At 47.0% G+C, this 16,117-nt stretch overlaps 1 protein-coding gene across 4 annotated transcripts in view; it reads right to left on the bottom strand.

The window, feature by feature from the left end:
- Positions 1–6,602: 6,602 nt before the first annotated feature.
- Positions 6,603–16,117, bottom strand: part of LEF1 (lymphoid enhancer binding factor 1) — a 120,152-nt gene continuing 110,637 nt past the window's right edge. For 2 of the 4 annotated variants that reach the window (XM_080679247.1, XM_080679249.1), the window contains one exon: positions 6,603–7,732. Coding sequence is in view for 2 of the 4 variants with exons in the window: in XM_080679246.1 (XP_080535372.1) it covers positions 7,653–7,732 (80 nt within the window). In the remaining 2 variants the exon portion in view is untranslated. The remainder of the gene's footprint in view (positions 7,733–16,117) is intronic. The other 2 variants (XM_080679246.1, XM_080679248.1) reach the window with 1 other exon arrangement.

Below are 16,117 nucleotides of genomic sequence, written 5' to 3'. Positions count from 1 at the left end.
AAATAATGACAGAAAACTTCCCCCACCTGGTGAAAGAAATAGACCTACAAGTCCAGGAAGCGCACAGAACCCCAAACAAAAGGAATTCAAAGAGGACCACACCAAGACACATCATAATTAAAATGCAAAGAGCAAAAGACAAAGAATATTAAAAGCAGCAAGAGAAAAACAGTTACCTACAAGGGAGCATCCATACTACTGTCAGCTGATTTCTCAACAGAAACTATGTAGGCCAGATGGGAGTGGCAAGAAATATTCAAAGTGATGAATAGCAAGAACCTACAACCAAGATTACTCTACCCAGCAAAGCTAGCATTCAGAATTGAAGGTCAGATAAAGAGCTTCACAGATAAGAAAAAGCTAAAGGAGTTCATCACCACCAAACCAGTATTATATGAAATGCTGAAAGGTATTCTTTAAGAAGAGGAAGAAGAAGAAGAAAAAGGTAAAGATAAAAATTATGAACAATAAATACATATCTATCAACAAGTGAATCTAAAAATAAGTGAATAAAAAATCTGATGAACAGAATAAACTGGTGAATATAATAGAATCAGGGGCATAGAAAGGGAGTGGACTGACAATTCTCGGGGAAAGGAGTGTGGGGGGTGCGGGAAGAGACTGGACAAAAATCGTACACCTATGGGTGAGGACAGTGCGGGGGGGTGGGTAAGGGTAGAGGGTGGGATGGGAACAGGGTGGAGGGGAGCTATGGGGGAAAAAAGAGGAACAATTGTAATCTGAACAATAAAGATTTATTAAATTAAAAAATAAAATAAAATCATCTGCAGCTGCTGCAGAATTAACTGGAGTACATGATTTGTACCATGGGCTTTGGAATTAAACTGACTGGGATTCTAATGCTCAGCCCATGCAACCTGTGCAACCTCAGGGATTGTCTGCTGGGTGCATCTGGCAGAGTGGGCAAGACGATGGCCCCTTGTCCACATCGCTGTTGAAGATCAAACAAAATGATGACTGTCACAGGCTGAGGTTGTGCTGCAGGGCAGACTTCTTGTGACCACCTCCCTCCTCTGCCCAATTTGGAAGGACGCCAGAGTTTTTCACTGCCCGCAGGCTTACAAAGAACATTTCACACGTGGGGGGAGTGTGCTGACTATTGGGAAGGGCCCACGAGTCTTATAAAAGAGAGTCTTAGAAGTGAAGCTGCAGGGTCGCCTGGTAAGAAGATAAGTGATGGAGTGCCACCCCCACAGCCGCTCTGGAAGGTCTTCCCGAGCTCCCTGGGAAGCTGGTCAGGCTGGTCGGCTACCAGGGGGGAAGCGCACACAGGAAAGCTCCCAGTGAGCTGCAGGGGTGGCTGTCACTTGGGTAAGTCACATTTTGTGAATGGATGGTAGACTGTGGATGATTTAAGACCCCGGGAGAACAAGTGTGGAGAAGAGAAGGTCTCAAGATTTTCCCAACGTGGTAGTTGGGGAAATGATGGAATATGAACAGAAGAAAAATTAGGCTTTCATCCCATCATCATGTAGTCAGTCAAGAAAAGCCCTTCGCGTGGCAGTGGGATGATGCAGGCCTCCTTGCTGGAGCCGCTGGGTGTCTAAATGGGGTTCTCCAGGCCTCAGCAAGATGCCTCAGCCCTACCAGGGATACCCCACCAGGAAAATGCAGTCGGTGTTTAGGCGACAGGGACCAGAAGGGAAGCCTCTGGAATAGCAGCTGTTGACTGCCCCAGGTTCAGAAGGCGGGGAACTGAGGAGCCAGAACCAGCGTGGGGAGGAAGACCTGCTTGAACTAAGGTTTCTGTTTGGGGTAGTTTGAAGGACTGACACCTAAATGCCTCATTCTGGGGCTGTGTGCAGGTTTGGAGGCACCTCTGGGAAGGTAGGTTACTAGAGCTTTTGAGCCTCAATGGTCCAGTTGAGGGAGGGGGATGGAACCACCACATGGATTTGTGGTGGGACCACCGCTGTCTTGCTCTGCTGCGTCAGCAGTCTGGTTTGAGTCCCGGGGAGAGACAGCTGCCCTCAGACTGCTCCCAGGTGAGTAGCTCTTGTTAACTGATGTCAGGTGAAAGGTGGCGCACGGGGAGGGAAGTGGTCAGGAGCTGAGTTACCCAAGTGCATCCTGGTCTGGGACCAACTGCCCCTTCAGCACTCCATCTCTTGTGGACTCTGCCAATAGCTGGCATGACGTTCTTCAGTCCTAGGCCTATGGTGGTTATTAATGCTTATGTTTTGATTTTTCTCTGCTGGCCTGCCTTTCCTGTCCAGTCTCCTGTGTGTCGGGGGTTCTCTTGCTAGGAGAGAATTTGTTTATAGCATCCTTTTACTAAAATTACAGCTCTGTCCAATGCTGGGCGGTCAGGGAGGGACAGCACATCTCACTCCCTGACCTGCAGTTTGCAGCCCATCCCTCCCCAGGGACCACAGCCTTGTTGGGACTCTGCACTCCAGGGTTTCTGATCACCACTTGAAATTCCCCTTCCGTAAGGTAAGAGGGGGGAAAGACTGAAGAGTAGAATAGAGACAGTCATCCAAAAGCTTCAGTAAAAGTTGGAGTGGCCACATACGAAGAGGGTTGCATTGGCATTGAAAGCTCATGAGCCCAGCCAGCATGGCTCAGTGGTTGAGCGTCCACCTATAAACCAGGAGGTCACGGTTCGATTCCCGGTCAGGGCATATGCCTGGGTTGCAGGCTCCATCTTCAGTAGGGGGCATGCAGGAAGTAGGTGATCAATGATTCTCATCATTGATGTTTCTATCTCTCCCTTACTCTCTGAAATCAATAAAAATATATTTTAAAATATATTTTTTTAAAGGAAAAAAGAAAGCTCATGAAAACGGGCCAGTTGTTGTGAGGGCTGCTGGATGGGTTCCAGTTCTCTGGGACCGGACACCCAGGAAAGAACAGCCGAGCTGACTGGAACCTTAGAACCAGGGTAGGAACAGCCTGTGGCGGATGAGACTGCCGCAGGTAGCCCCAGGAGCACTGTGCAGGCCTTGCCCTGTGAGTGCTAAGGAGGGCAAGCTGGACTTTCTGCAATCGAGCAGCAGGTGTCTGACCTAACTTTGGTAGAATCTGTAACAACAAACAGGCTGATTGGTGGGGCTCCATTCTACTTTGGTGGGGTCATAAGTTAGAGATGGAAAGAGGAAGTGACTAATCTAATTCCACTGGACTGCAAAGTCAAACAGTTAAGCAGTGTTATTCTATCTGGCAAATCATACATTTCCTACCAAGTTCTCCCATTTATTTAAGGGAAATAAACATTTTTAAGTAATTTAGCTGGTAACATCTCAAGCTATTACAGATTAAGAAAAATACCTAGTAAACACATTAGTGTAGATGACCCAGTACAATCCAAACCCTACCCATTTTCTGTATTTCCTTGATCTTTGGTCCAGACAGATTGGTTAGGCTTGGTTACCAATTGCTTCCAAGGACAGAAGAAACATTTTCACATGTTCTATGGCTATAGGCAGTACAAACACAATTTTTTTTACACTAAGCAAAGGAAGTGTGTTTAATAACAAATTACAAAGCAATTCAAGGGGAAATTCATTTATTATTTCCTATCTGGCAGGCGTCTCTCCTTTGTAGAGGTCAGTGGTCTCTTCATTTAGCCCACAGGGAGGTATGCCCAGAGGGGTGGGTGCTTGGCACCCAGCAGTGGTGGGAGTGGGTATTGTCTGGCTCTGTGACTCCAAACCAGGCCTTCCCTGCTGCACCACCTCCTTCCTAACATAGAGCTGGTTTTTAAAGTCCAAATTACTATCAGCAACAGAATGCTTGTACATTCTAACACATGAGATGGCGAGTAAGCTTGCAAACAGTGCAAACATTTTTCTGGCTCACCACTACCTCAGCGTAGCCCATTGGCAGGTGCTCAGTGATATGTACTGAATGAGGGTGCCGGGCATTTCTCTTATACCAGTTGCTGTGGCCCCCAGAACTGCCTATGATAGACAACATTAGATTGTTTCTCAAACGGGTCAATTAGGTGAGTAGCCAGTGTTCACTTGAGTTCTTCAAGTTTTACCATAAATTATTAATTCTATATTACCTAATATGTATAAAGTTTAATATGTATAAAGTTTAACTTGGGTTGTCTAGTGTGAGTAATGTTTATTTTCAATAGCTGCTCTTGTACGCCCTTCCCCTAGCCTCCGTCACCACCACTCCTGGCAGCAAAGGAGGAGAATATAGGTTTTCCCATTAGAGAGGTGCGGAAGTTGAGCAACTTCCAAAATGGTGCCCACTAAGTGAGAGCCAACAAAATCAATGATCTTATTTTCCCCCTAATACACTTAAGTAAGCATTTAGAATCACATCATTCTATTCGTATTAAGATGCTTAATTGCAAACTACCCTAGTAAAAAGCAGTTCAAAATTTTGTGTTTATGTCTGTTTATATCCCTGGAAGTTAAGTCAGCTCCTAAAATTCTCTGTATGAAAGATAACATTCCATGGGAAATATGGGAAATGTAGTTTGTACAACTACTGTCATGTGGAATATGCTTTGTCAGAACATGCGTTGCTTCCTCGTGATTTTTCTCCTTTAAAAGGAAAGCCACACAGACATCTCATTTTTGCTCCTGGGCCCTGAGTAGAGGTTTTCATATTGTTGCAGCCTTATTCCAAACTATAGAGGAAAAAAAATATTGTACTTGGGATATCTGTAGTCAAGAACCTGTTCAAAGGCTCCTTCTGGCTAAACAGGTCGTTGCCAGCAACCCTAGCAACCAAACAAATTAAACCAGGAGAAAACACCCCTTCGAAGGGCCAGTGTGCCAACTGTGGCCTCAGAGAAAGGCTGGTTCCCAGAAAAAAAGGCGGGCCATAGTCCTCCTGGAGGCAGGCGATCAGCTCTGAGCCTGCTGCAGGGAAGAAAGCCAAGTCATCCAAGACCAGCAGGAGCAGTGGCTGGAGGAGCCCCTCTGCCCAGCCGCCCAGGATAGCTTCCCTTGGTCTGTGCCTCCAGGGGCTCTTGACTCTCCTTCCCCAGAACCCTCTGTGGCAGAAAGCAGGATTTGGGCTGAATGGGCCAGGCTTGAGCACTGTGCATCCACATCAAAGTTCTCTGGGAAAAGTTATCCTGAAAGCAAAATAAAAAATGAAGAGGGGCCCTAGCCGGTTTGGCTCAGTGGATAGAAGGTTGGCCTGGGGACTGAAGGGTCGCAGGTTCTATTCCAGTCACGGGCATGTGGCTTGGTGGCGGACTCAGGGGTTGTGGGGGAGGTAACCAATCGATGTTTCTCTGTGTCTCCCTCTCCCTTCCACTCTCTCTAAAAAACCAATGGAAAAATATCCTCAATGGAAAAACAAGAAGAGGGGCCTGGGTTTGGGGAAGGAACCACTGGCTCAGAGAGGATGCAAACAACCCATTTCTTTCAACATTGTTACTCATTTTTTGTGTGTGAAAATTGTGGAGGGGGAACCCATGGAGAGGACTGTAGTAGGCTTGGGCAAGGCTTGATTCTCAGCTCTGTATCCTTGCTGTCTACCTAACAGATAGGCTTTTATTATTCATGGATTTATTTCTAAGATCCAGAAAAGCCAATTAATATGTTACTACAACCCTTCCCCCCAATAAAAGTAATACTTAATGTCACCTTTTACATCATTTTGTTGGATTTTCTAGCCAACTCCTGAAAAAAAGCATGGTGGGGCTTCAGGTATAACTACTTGGTTGATGTATATTAAAAAAGCTCAGATAATTTTCAAATAAATATGAAACCTTTATAAAAAGTAGGTCCCCTGAACATAAAATAAGACATTTTTCCCTGGTTCAAGTTAGAACTAAATGAAGAGGAATTGGAGAGGTTCCAGAGGATAGTAATAAAAATGATTAAAGGACTGATGATGAAAGGTTCAAGGAGTTGGGATTACTTAGCCTGGAGAAGAGAAATTTGAGGGGTGATTTAATGGCAATCTTCAAGTACAGTATGTGGAGGGTTATTACAAGTATGGTAGCCAGCTGTTCCCCAGCTGTATTGAAAGTTGAAAAAAAGAGATAGGATTTCAGCTAGAGACAAGTTAGACCAGTGGTATAAATGGTCCTCATGCTATCTCAATGGATGGGAAACCATCGTGGAAAATCATGAAATACTGATGTTTGAAGTGCAAATGTGTATTTTTGGCTAAGTCAGATACCAACCTATATGCTAGTAGTGTAACAGAAGCTTAAGGGAGAATTCTAGAATACAAACTCAATACTGGGGACATGTTGACTTTGGGGAGACGAGAGGGAGTTAAAACCTTCCTTCGGCACAGGGACACCTTGACCTGGGGACCCAGTTTGAGAAGCAATGAGCTATGAAGTGGAAAGCGCGGCACACCTGCAGACACGGCAGCAAGCTGAGGGTGGAGCCCATGATGATGTCTGAGGGGCTCGAGAAGGGAGTCAGTCCCATCTGAATCCTGGGGATGCTCTTCTCCCCATTGGCCCTGACTTCATCTACACCTGGGAAGGAGGTGGAGGGGCCCACTCCGTACAAGTTCCTTGGAGGCGTACCTTTAAAGCTGCACCAGCAGTGCCCCTCAGTCGGGGACAGAGCAGCTGTGGCCTGGCCCGTGGAGTTAGTTTACCATCACCAACTCCAGATGATCAGGAACTTCACACTTTAAAAAAAATTACACTTTAAAAAATTTTTATTACAAAGCTTCTTTTAAAAAATGCTCAGCACGTTAACGCAAACTGGAATGACAAACGTTAGATGACAATTTGGGGCAAAGGCTGTGCCTTGCTATTTCAAAAAAAAAAAAAGGGTACATCAATGATCATTTTAACAACTGGCATAAAATCCCACTAATTGGCTAATAAAAACAAATACAAATACAGAACATTTAAAGTAATAACAATTCAAGTGCTGGGCTTTTTACAAGAAGGGGTGAGAAGGAAAGAAATGAAAATTCACTGCAAACTGGACTACCGAAAGTATCTGTTAAGGTTTACCATTAAAAAAAAACAACAAAACAAAAAGGAGATCCGAAGAAAAATAAAATGGAATAGTACTGCCGACTGCGACCAGCAGAGTGGACATGGCCACTTACTGGACAAGATGTTGCTCAAAAAACAGTGGCTTCTTTTCAGTTCCTTTTTATTTCAAACTTTTCCAGATCTTTGAATTTTAAAAGCTCATAGCTAGCAAAATATACAAGAAAATTAAAACTAAAAAGTGTAAATTAAAAAAATATTCAAGTTTAAAAAAAAAAGGAAGCAAACTTGATCCTTCTGCACTGTTAAATAAAAGCTTCAGGAGAAAGAGAAAGAAAAGCGAAGACGGAGATGTAGAGGGAACTCGGCCACACGTTCCCGCGGGGACGCCGATGGACGGCTGGCTGCTGGCTCCAGGTGCTCGAGGCCCGCGGGGGCAGCCAAGTCACTATCCTTGCCAAGAGGTTACAGGTAAGGATGCAAGATGCTCTGGGAAGTGCACGGCGGACACACGGGGAGGAAAGCGGCTCAGCTGACCCAGGGCCTGCTGGCATTCTCATGTGCTGCTGAATTTTCTTTTAAAAAACCTTTTACGCTTTATTTTGGACCTTGGCTCTTGCAGTAGATGAAAGGGGGTTCGGCAGTGATTGTCTTTGTGGATCAGTGTCTCTAGCAGTGACCTCAGGGTGAAGGTGGTGCCAGTTCTCCTCTGGGGTCGACTGGGCAGGCCATGGAGACAGTCTGGGTTTCAACAAGCTTCCATCTCCAGGAGGGGTCCCGGGGCCGCCGCCTTGGCTTTGCACGTTGGGAATGAGCTTCGTTTTCCACCTCAGGAAGGAACACAGGAGATGCTGTTAATGGGTCTCTGTCTAAGGCCTTGACAAGATTTTCACCTCTACTGAATACAGTACGTGACTTAGGATCTCTGCATGGAATGAATCCACTTTGCTGATTTGGTGATGGCTACACAAACTGCCCCATGGTAGCCCCATATCCCCAGACTACGTGAGAGGCAAGTGTATTTTATTGAAATGTTTATTTTGGTTCCACGTACGTATATACATGTATAGGTTATGATGTGAAATACACTTTAAAAAAATCCATTTAATACTTTGGATCACGGACAAACATGAACTGTAATGGCGGGCAATGGCCACATCAGGGGAAGAGTTGTTCTCTAAAGTGTTTGGGTATTCTGTGCACTGTGGGGATCCGCTGTGTGATTTTCCTACACAGGACTAACCCCTACTCCCATCAGCCTGTGCAGGCACACGCCCACCGCCAGCCCCTGCGACCGACCGACCGGCATGTGCTCCGTCCACCGCTCAGTCCACTGCGCGTAGGCCTCTCCAGTCTCACGTAAGACTTTACAGTCCTCTTGTTTTTTTCCTTCCCAATAACTAAGATCTCTAATGTTAGCCTTGGTATGTACACTTGACAAGTGTTTGAGTAACTGTTGTTTGATATGCTGATGATGACTTTCACAAAGGATCCCCAAATCCTAAAATGAGCTGAGATTTTCTAAAGCAACTAAAAATAAAATAAACGCTGTACCAGGATGAGACCAAGATGAAGGGAAAGTGAAAGCATCCTGAAGTTTGGTTCCTTCACCCGGGAAGGAACCTGGGGAGGCCGCCCCGTCAGACGACCTGGGTCCCTGGCCATCTCAGGTGAATCCCAATATTCGTGTTTGTGCTGTCCTTGTTGCCAACGGAAGTTTTCTTTAAAAAATTAATTCTAATAGTGAATTTCTTTACGCTTTTTGAGTGGAGAGAGACTTAGAGGAGAAATAGAAGGAAGCTTTGAAATAGTTTCATAATGCAAACTGAACCTGGGTGGGAGGCTGCAGTCTGTCAAGTGCTGTTCACGGAAGGAGAGTGCTCTGTGGGGTGGGGACCGCGAGGGCAGGCGAGGCCAGCGCCTGAGGTGCAGAGAAGGCGTCGGTGCCTGTGAGCCTGGTGCACGGCGAGCCCGGGGCACACTAGCCACTACTGGCATGACTGGCCTCAAAAGGACTCATCGAAACTGCGCAGAAACTATCTGTGTATCTGGGTAGTTACTGAAAAGATAAAGCAACGACCAAACAGAGGGCATTTAGCCACAGACTGCTGTCCACTGAGGACAATGTCAATGCCTGTCCTCCTGCACAATGCCCCTTTCCCATGTGACAGGAGGACCCTGCAGCCTCGTGGTTTTCTAAGGGATGCGGACGGCCTGCAGCCCTGGGCCAGGTTCATGCAGTGGGAGATGAGCCGGCCTCAGACAGTCTGCAGGCTGAAGGAGACACACAGTCGCTCTGTTGGGATCCGTCCCTCATCCCAGCCACAGTCTGACTATGAGGTCATGAGGTCAAGACCTCCAAGGCCCTGCTGTGGCCCTACTCCTTGAGCAGGCCTGGACACCTGACAGTCTGTAGCACCCCCACTTCCGCTCTCCGAGGCGCCCTTTCCCCTCCAACCTCACCCCAATGGGCCGCCTCCGCTCTTCCTGAGCTGAGCACAGCACTAACACAAGTGTCAGAACAAGCTTGCTGTCCGGGGCCATTCACCAGAGATAACGTGCACTTCCCAGAGGAATCTAGGCATCTGGCGAAGCCATTTCTTTCCCAGGTAGCCACACACTCCCCCGCCGCCATTTCATTATGTGTCCTCTCTCAATTCCTCTGGAAAAGCTGGCTTCGGAATCCTCTGTACAAGGGACAAAAAGCAGCTCGCCCCACCGGGACACATTCCTAACAGTGGCAGTAATATTTAAATACATGGGCAAAGAAACTGCCTCGCTATCGGGTATGGCGGTCTGAATCTGGCTGCTTCTATACACACAGGGTCGTCGGGGCAGACCAAGTCTTACCTCCAAGTGGGACCAATGGGGGCTGGCAGGGTTGCTCACAGATATAAAACTGGTCAAATCAAGAGTCTTTTCAAGAAACCACAGGCATGACGCTGGGAGACTAGAGACTTCCCACATCTGAGGCTCCACTGGGGACTGTGGCGAGGCTGGGCCAAGCCAGGCGAGCCCCGGCGCAGCCCAACCCACCAGTGAAGCCAGTGCAATCAAAGCCGCAATTAGGCTCCCACTTCAAAGGGAGCAGGGAGCCCTGTGTGTGTGTCAGAGCTCAGGCTCCTCCGCCGGGAGTCACTCCCAAGGGTGGGCCCTCTGGACAGTGGATTCCCAGGAGGCACAAGGTGACCACCTCCCCCAGCTGCAACCCATGATGCTCTCTCTCCTGGAACAAACTCCAGTCTTGACAAAATATCCTACTAACCAGATGGAACCAGAAGCCCAAAGGTTTTAAGATGGGCCTGTTTTAGAGCGAGAACCAGCACTGACTCTGAGGTGTTAGAGCTTTCTAGGTTTGACTCAAAAGAGAAGAAGATAAAGGGGGTCATTCCCGCTCCATCAGCTCTAACAGGAGATTCTATGAAGCTGGTGCTTTGCCAGCCCACACCTGCGGGCTCCGCAGCCCGGCCCCGTTCCCCAGTGGGGAGGTCAGCATGTGGAGGGACGCTCTCCTCCGTGGGGCAGCAGAGCGGGGCTATAGGAATATGGGAAGACCTCCCCCAGCCCCTTGGTGTCATGTCCTTGTTCAGAAACGGTGAAGAAAGTTCAAAGATCAGAATAAAAAATCCTTCCTTCATCCTCCACCCAAATGTGACTAGCATGAAATCTGAGGAGAGGTACCTGTGAGGTGAACAGAGGCAGGTTTTAATTGCAAAGTTTGCCTCACAGCAGCGCACTGCACACCTCACGCCAACTGTCGAAGTGTTCAGCCTGCCGCAGGGCGAACTGACAAAATCCTGTGATTTCAGGGCATGAACTCCCGCCTTGCGTAATGTCATGTATGTCAGGCGAGAAGTGCCTCCTTCTAGAGCAGGAAGCAAGCATGACAGAGCTAATCCGGCCGTGGTTTAAGAGGAGGCTGAGGCATACGGTCATCAAGGGGCGGATCCCAGGTGACCCCCGAGAGTACCCAGGCCTCCTGGCTCCCTGTGGGTCACAGCCTTGTTGATTCCAAGGAGGCCTTGTCTGCAAGAAGCTGGTGAGGGGGAAGGAAAAACAATGTCCACCAAGCACGGGTGTGCCAAGCACTGGCAAGTACCTGACATGTACAGCGTCATGTAATCATCACTTACAGATAAGGAAATGGGGGCTGAGTGAGGTTAAACAGCATGCCTGAGGTCACCCCCCACAACAGGTGGCAGGATTAGCGTTTGAGCCCTGAGCATATGTTCTCTCCACCACACCTTTCTCTCATTCTGTCAAAAAGAACAAAGCAGCTCACTGCAGTGCACGGACAGCTTTGGCAGAACCGCCCCACTCACCTGGCAGTCAGTCAACCTGGCAGCATCAGTTCTAAAGAACACAGCTGAAGACGAGAAAGTGGCAGAGCCTCAAGCTATCCCAGTGCTAGCAAGTTCCCTCACACAAATAGCGCATACTCCCCTTCCTCGTCAGAGCAACCTCCACACGCCAACTGGGGCCCCATGTACTTTCCATTTATATATTATAAAAATAAGCCTCGTCTTCTCTTTCCAGCTTCACATCATGTCAGAAGGCGCATATTACTGTCCAAGAGGGATAGAGTCTCATACAAAAAAGGAACGCACAAAATATTGTCAAAATCAGATTTTAAAACAATTTTTTCTTAACCCTCATCCAGGGATCTGTTTGTTTTTATATTACTTTTGAGAGAGAGAGGAAGAAGATAATAGAGAGAGACATGGATGTGAGAGAGAAACCTGGATCAGTTGCCTCCTGCATGTACCCTAACTGGGGATCGAACCTGCAACCTGGGTATGTGCCCTGACAGAGAATCAAACCCAAGGCCTTTTGGTGTACCAGAAGACACCCCAGCCAACTGAGCCACCCGACCAGGGCAAGAGCAGAGTTTTTAAAAATCCAACATGAGAGGAGTCATTAAGAATATTGGCCAACAAGCACCAATTCCTCATTAGCATGTACTCTATATGTCACATATGTGCACTGTGGAATAATGACAGGAGGTATTAAGAAATATTTAATTTCCATGTATTCTGTTGAAGAAGATGAGCTAACCCAAAAGAGTTAAACATTACATGCTTTGTTAACTTAAATAAAAGGCAAATCTAGAGTTCTCTGGGAAACCCTCTTATTCAGAAGGGCTGATTTCCTTTATAAATCCAGATGACTCAGTGAGAATCAGAATGTTCTGATTTTTAAGTGTCCAAAATACTTATTTTCTGTCAACTATTCTGTGCATTGATCTTTATTCAATTTCATGAACAATACCAAATATCACGTGTCTTAAGAGGGTTGAACGAGCCTCACACTTCTCTCCTTCCTATATTTTAATGGCACGTGATCAACACTGAGAGCCAAGGGTCTGGTTCCCCATTTCTGTTACCCAAGGCAACTTACACACAATTCTAGCTCTTTTGACCAGGAAAGAAGGAAGAGGAATTGATGGCAAGTACACTGTAGCACAGCAGAGATTTCAAAAGCTTTCCCCATGTGGGCAACCCCCTCCCCATGTCTTCACTAACGCATAGCTGTCTAGATAGAACCACCCTGTCTGCTAATCTAACAGGCCGGGCCACAGCTGACTATAGAGCTGCAGTGCACACCTGTGGGTTGCTGCCTAGCGCTCCTCTCATCCCCACTCCTCACACCCCGGCTAGAGCAGTGAGCCCTGACAGCCACCTGTACAGTGTGACCACCTCCTCTGGCCACAGCTGATGATGGATCGAGTAGAAGTCTGTCTGACCGAACTGGGCCACCCAGCGCCCCTTCTCTGGGATTGGAAAGAATCGCCATCTCTTTGGGAGACTGAGATTGTAACAACACCTAAGCTTGGGAGTTCTGGACTGAGGATCAAAGAACTCAGGAAGTCAATCTGCAGGAGGGAGAATGAAGCAATTGTCAGGGAGGGATGGACGTAAGAGGCAGGAAGAACATTTGGACAGCTTTCCCAGGCCACCCACCCTCTAGTACTCTCCTTAGCCCAACTGTCTGGCTTCCACTGGATGCTCCTGTATCCCTAAAACAGATTTCCTGCCCTGCTTATGCTAGCATAGGTTCTTTCTGCTCCTTGTGATCTCGAGGCCCCCGTCAGCGGTGCGCAGAAGGCATCCTGCAGAACGGGCAGGATGTGAACACCCGCAGCCCACATACAGCATGGTCCAGCCACACAGTGTCCCCAGGCAGCCATCTCTATTTGAGACGGAGTGACCAGGCCTGCCCTTACTTGCCGATGTCACATTCCTTATTGAATGTTCTCACCATGGAGTCCCTAGTAAGGAACATTGTAGTCAAGTGTCAGCTGTGACAAGTTTAGCAGGGATTTGTAGGCAAACATAAGAGGAGGGAAGACACAGGCAGGCCACCATCTCAGACAGGAGCATGCCCAGGGCAGGGGCTGAGTGTGAGCCTCTCCTGCCACCAAGACCTCCACTTCCTGCGCAGAGTAAACCGTCGATCCTTTACAAGGCGAATGATACGCTACTAGGATCCAACTGCTGTGGAAATGACAGAGGTGTCCCTGGGCAAGGCCTCCATTCAAAGGACCAGGCAGGTGGAGCAGGTGCACACGTTTTCCCAGGACACACTGATGGGCCCACAGGAGCCTCGCAGCACCACTGCCAGGGCTGCTGTGCCCACCCCTGGGCTTCCCTTTCCAAAAGCCCCCAACACCCGTGTCCCCTGCTCAGTGCCTGACACACTCAGTGCCTAAATGTATATTAAAATAGTTCTTCTAATTAACTTCCTTTCAATGTGCACGAATCTGTGCACCAGGTCACTAGTCTGAAATAAACGTTTTTTTCAACAAGACCACTGAAAATATTTAGTCCACTCCCTGACTCCAGGGCAGGGTACTTCCCAGCTTCAGGCCAGGGTCCTGAGAGACCCAGGCTTGCAAGTCCTATCACCCGCCCTGAAGATGTCTCCGTCCCACTCTGTAGTCAGGCTGCTCTGTAGGGAGGCCTCACAGGACCCAGGGACCCCAGGTTCCCCATCCCTAACTACCTCGCCAGGCTCACAAATACCATCATCAAACAGAAAGCTAGAATAGTTTTTTTAAACATATAAATCCAAGCACTGCACAAATAGCTACTGCATTCTATACTGTACTAGAAATTACCTCCCCTACATACCTCTTGGCTCCAGAAAAATAAAGGTTAAAGTAAAAACACTTTAATTTCTCAGGTTAGCAAGTATACACAATAAAGCCAAAAGCAGGTGTGTCTGTACTGAGCACCTGTGTGCATCTGTGTCTGCATTGAACCGGAGGTTTTTTGCTTTTTTAGAGATAGCATGTTTCTACTTTTAAACTAGTTTTTTGAGGTTATATACTCAAAGAAAATACATTAAAATATCACTAGAATATCTTCTCAATCTATATAATTTGAAGATGGTGGGCTTTTTTTTTTTTTTTTTTTGTATTGGTTCTGCTAAAGTTACTAACCAAGTTGTAAAGTTACATTTTTAAATCAGTAAACTCAGAATGATAATCCTCTCTAAAAAAAATTCTAATTCTTTGCTTCTTTAATTCCTTATGAATCTTGATTAGCTCAGGAAAGGAAATTCACTCTTTGATGATAATCTCTGACTTCTGACAAACTCTTGAGATGTTGCGTGTTCCAAATCAAACATGTACCAAAATGCTGGAAGCTCACAGCAACTTGATCCCTGTTCTATCAAACCCAAGAATTCCCTTGTGGCAGAGCAGCTCAAGTGCTGCCTACTCTAGGAAGCCTTCCCCGATGTCCCTCTGATTTACGTACTTCCTGTTTTCTTTATACTTACATCATGCACTGCATGCGCCTCCTTCCTAGCACAGAGCATATTATTCTAATTACCCATTTGTACATCTGTATCTTCTTAAACTGGGAGCACGCCAGGAAGGGACAGGGCCCAGTTAGCAAGCACCCCCACTGCCTACAGCAGTTCTTTACTTGCAGCAGTCGTCCTCACTGTATATTTGCAGAGAATAAACAAACGATTAGCCCGGCTGGTGTGGCTCAATGGTTGAGTGTCCACCAATAAACCAGAAGGTCACGGTTTGATTCCCGGTACATACTCGGGTTGCAGGCTAGATCCCCAGTGTTGGATGTGCAGGAGGCAGCCAATCAACAATTCTCTCTCATTGTTGATGTTTCTCTCTCTCTCTCTCTCTCTCTCTCTCTCTCTCTCCCCCTTCCTCTCTGAAATCAATAAAAATATATTTAAAAAAAGGAAACAACAAAAAACACACTAATGATTGGCATTCATGATACTTGTCTTCTAGTTGGACCTGAGGAGAATGTGTGCAATCTCATCCCCTGCGGCCCTGTGCTCCCAGCATTCCCACAGCCCAAAAGCTAAGGATGAACTTGGCTTTCGTGAAAGACCCACAGCTTGGGAATCACCTCCAACCTGGAAGAATGTCTTTTACAGATCCCATTTCTAATTGTCCTGGAAGTGGTTGCAAGGTATAGAGCCTGGGTGAGTGCCAATTCTTTGTTTCAGCATGATTTCACCAGAGTAATACTCTTCTTATAAGACCCAGAAGTGGAAACACACGGGGAACAGGGACACAGCTGGGTGTACAAGGAACTGCTTCATCGGCCAATTTTTATCTTGATCTGCATGAGGCAACTGCAGTGGCATTTCCCATCAAAAAAAGGGAAAGCTTTAAATGAAACATATCTTTTAAAGAGTAGAAACACAAGCCTCCAGAGGGCTTTTGGTTCACCGAGGAGTGTCTTTTCCTTGTTAGCAGGGCATTTTCCTTTGAGTTGATGGTTCCGTACTAGTTCAGAGTAATGAGAGTCTCTAGCGTTTGAGCAACAGACATGGATGAAAGATTTACTTTAAGGACACCAAAACAGTGTTACGTTTCACTGTGTACATAAGAGAAATAAACCATCTCAAAAAAATATCTTTTGGCCCAGCCGGTGTGGCTCAGTGGTTGAGCATTGACCTATGAGCGAGGAGGTGAGGGTTCAATTCCAGGTTGGGCGCATGCCGGGGTTGCAGGCTCAATCCCCAGTAGGGGGTATGTAGGAGGCAGCCAATCAATGATTCTCACTTATTGATGTTTCTATCTTTCTCTCCCTCTCCTTTCCTCTTTGAAATCAATTTAAAAACAAACAAAAATGAAAACAACTCTTCCTGTTGGAGTCATGACATCTCCCCTGCCTGGGCCCTGTGCTCCATCAGCTTTACCTGACTACAGAGAGGAGCAGCAGGACTTAG

The sequence above is a fragment of the Plecotus auritus genome (genome assembly GCF_963455305.1).
Source record: "Plecotus auritus genome assembly, chromosome: 1".
NCBI lineage: Eukaryota > Metazoa > Chordata > Mammalia > Chiroptera > Vespertilionidae > Plecotus > Plecotus auritus.
Note: the sequence above shows the minus strand (reverse complement) of the source record. Positions and strands in the feature narration are given on the sequence as shown.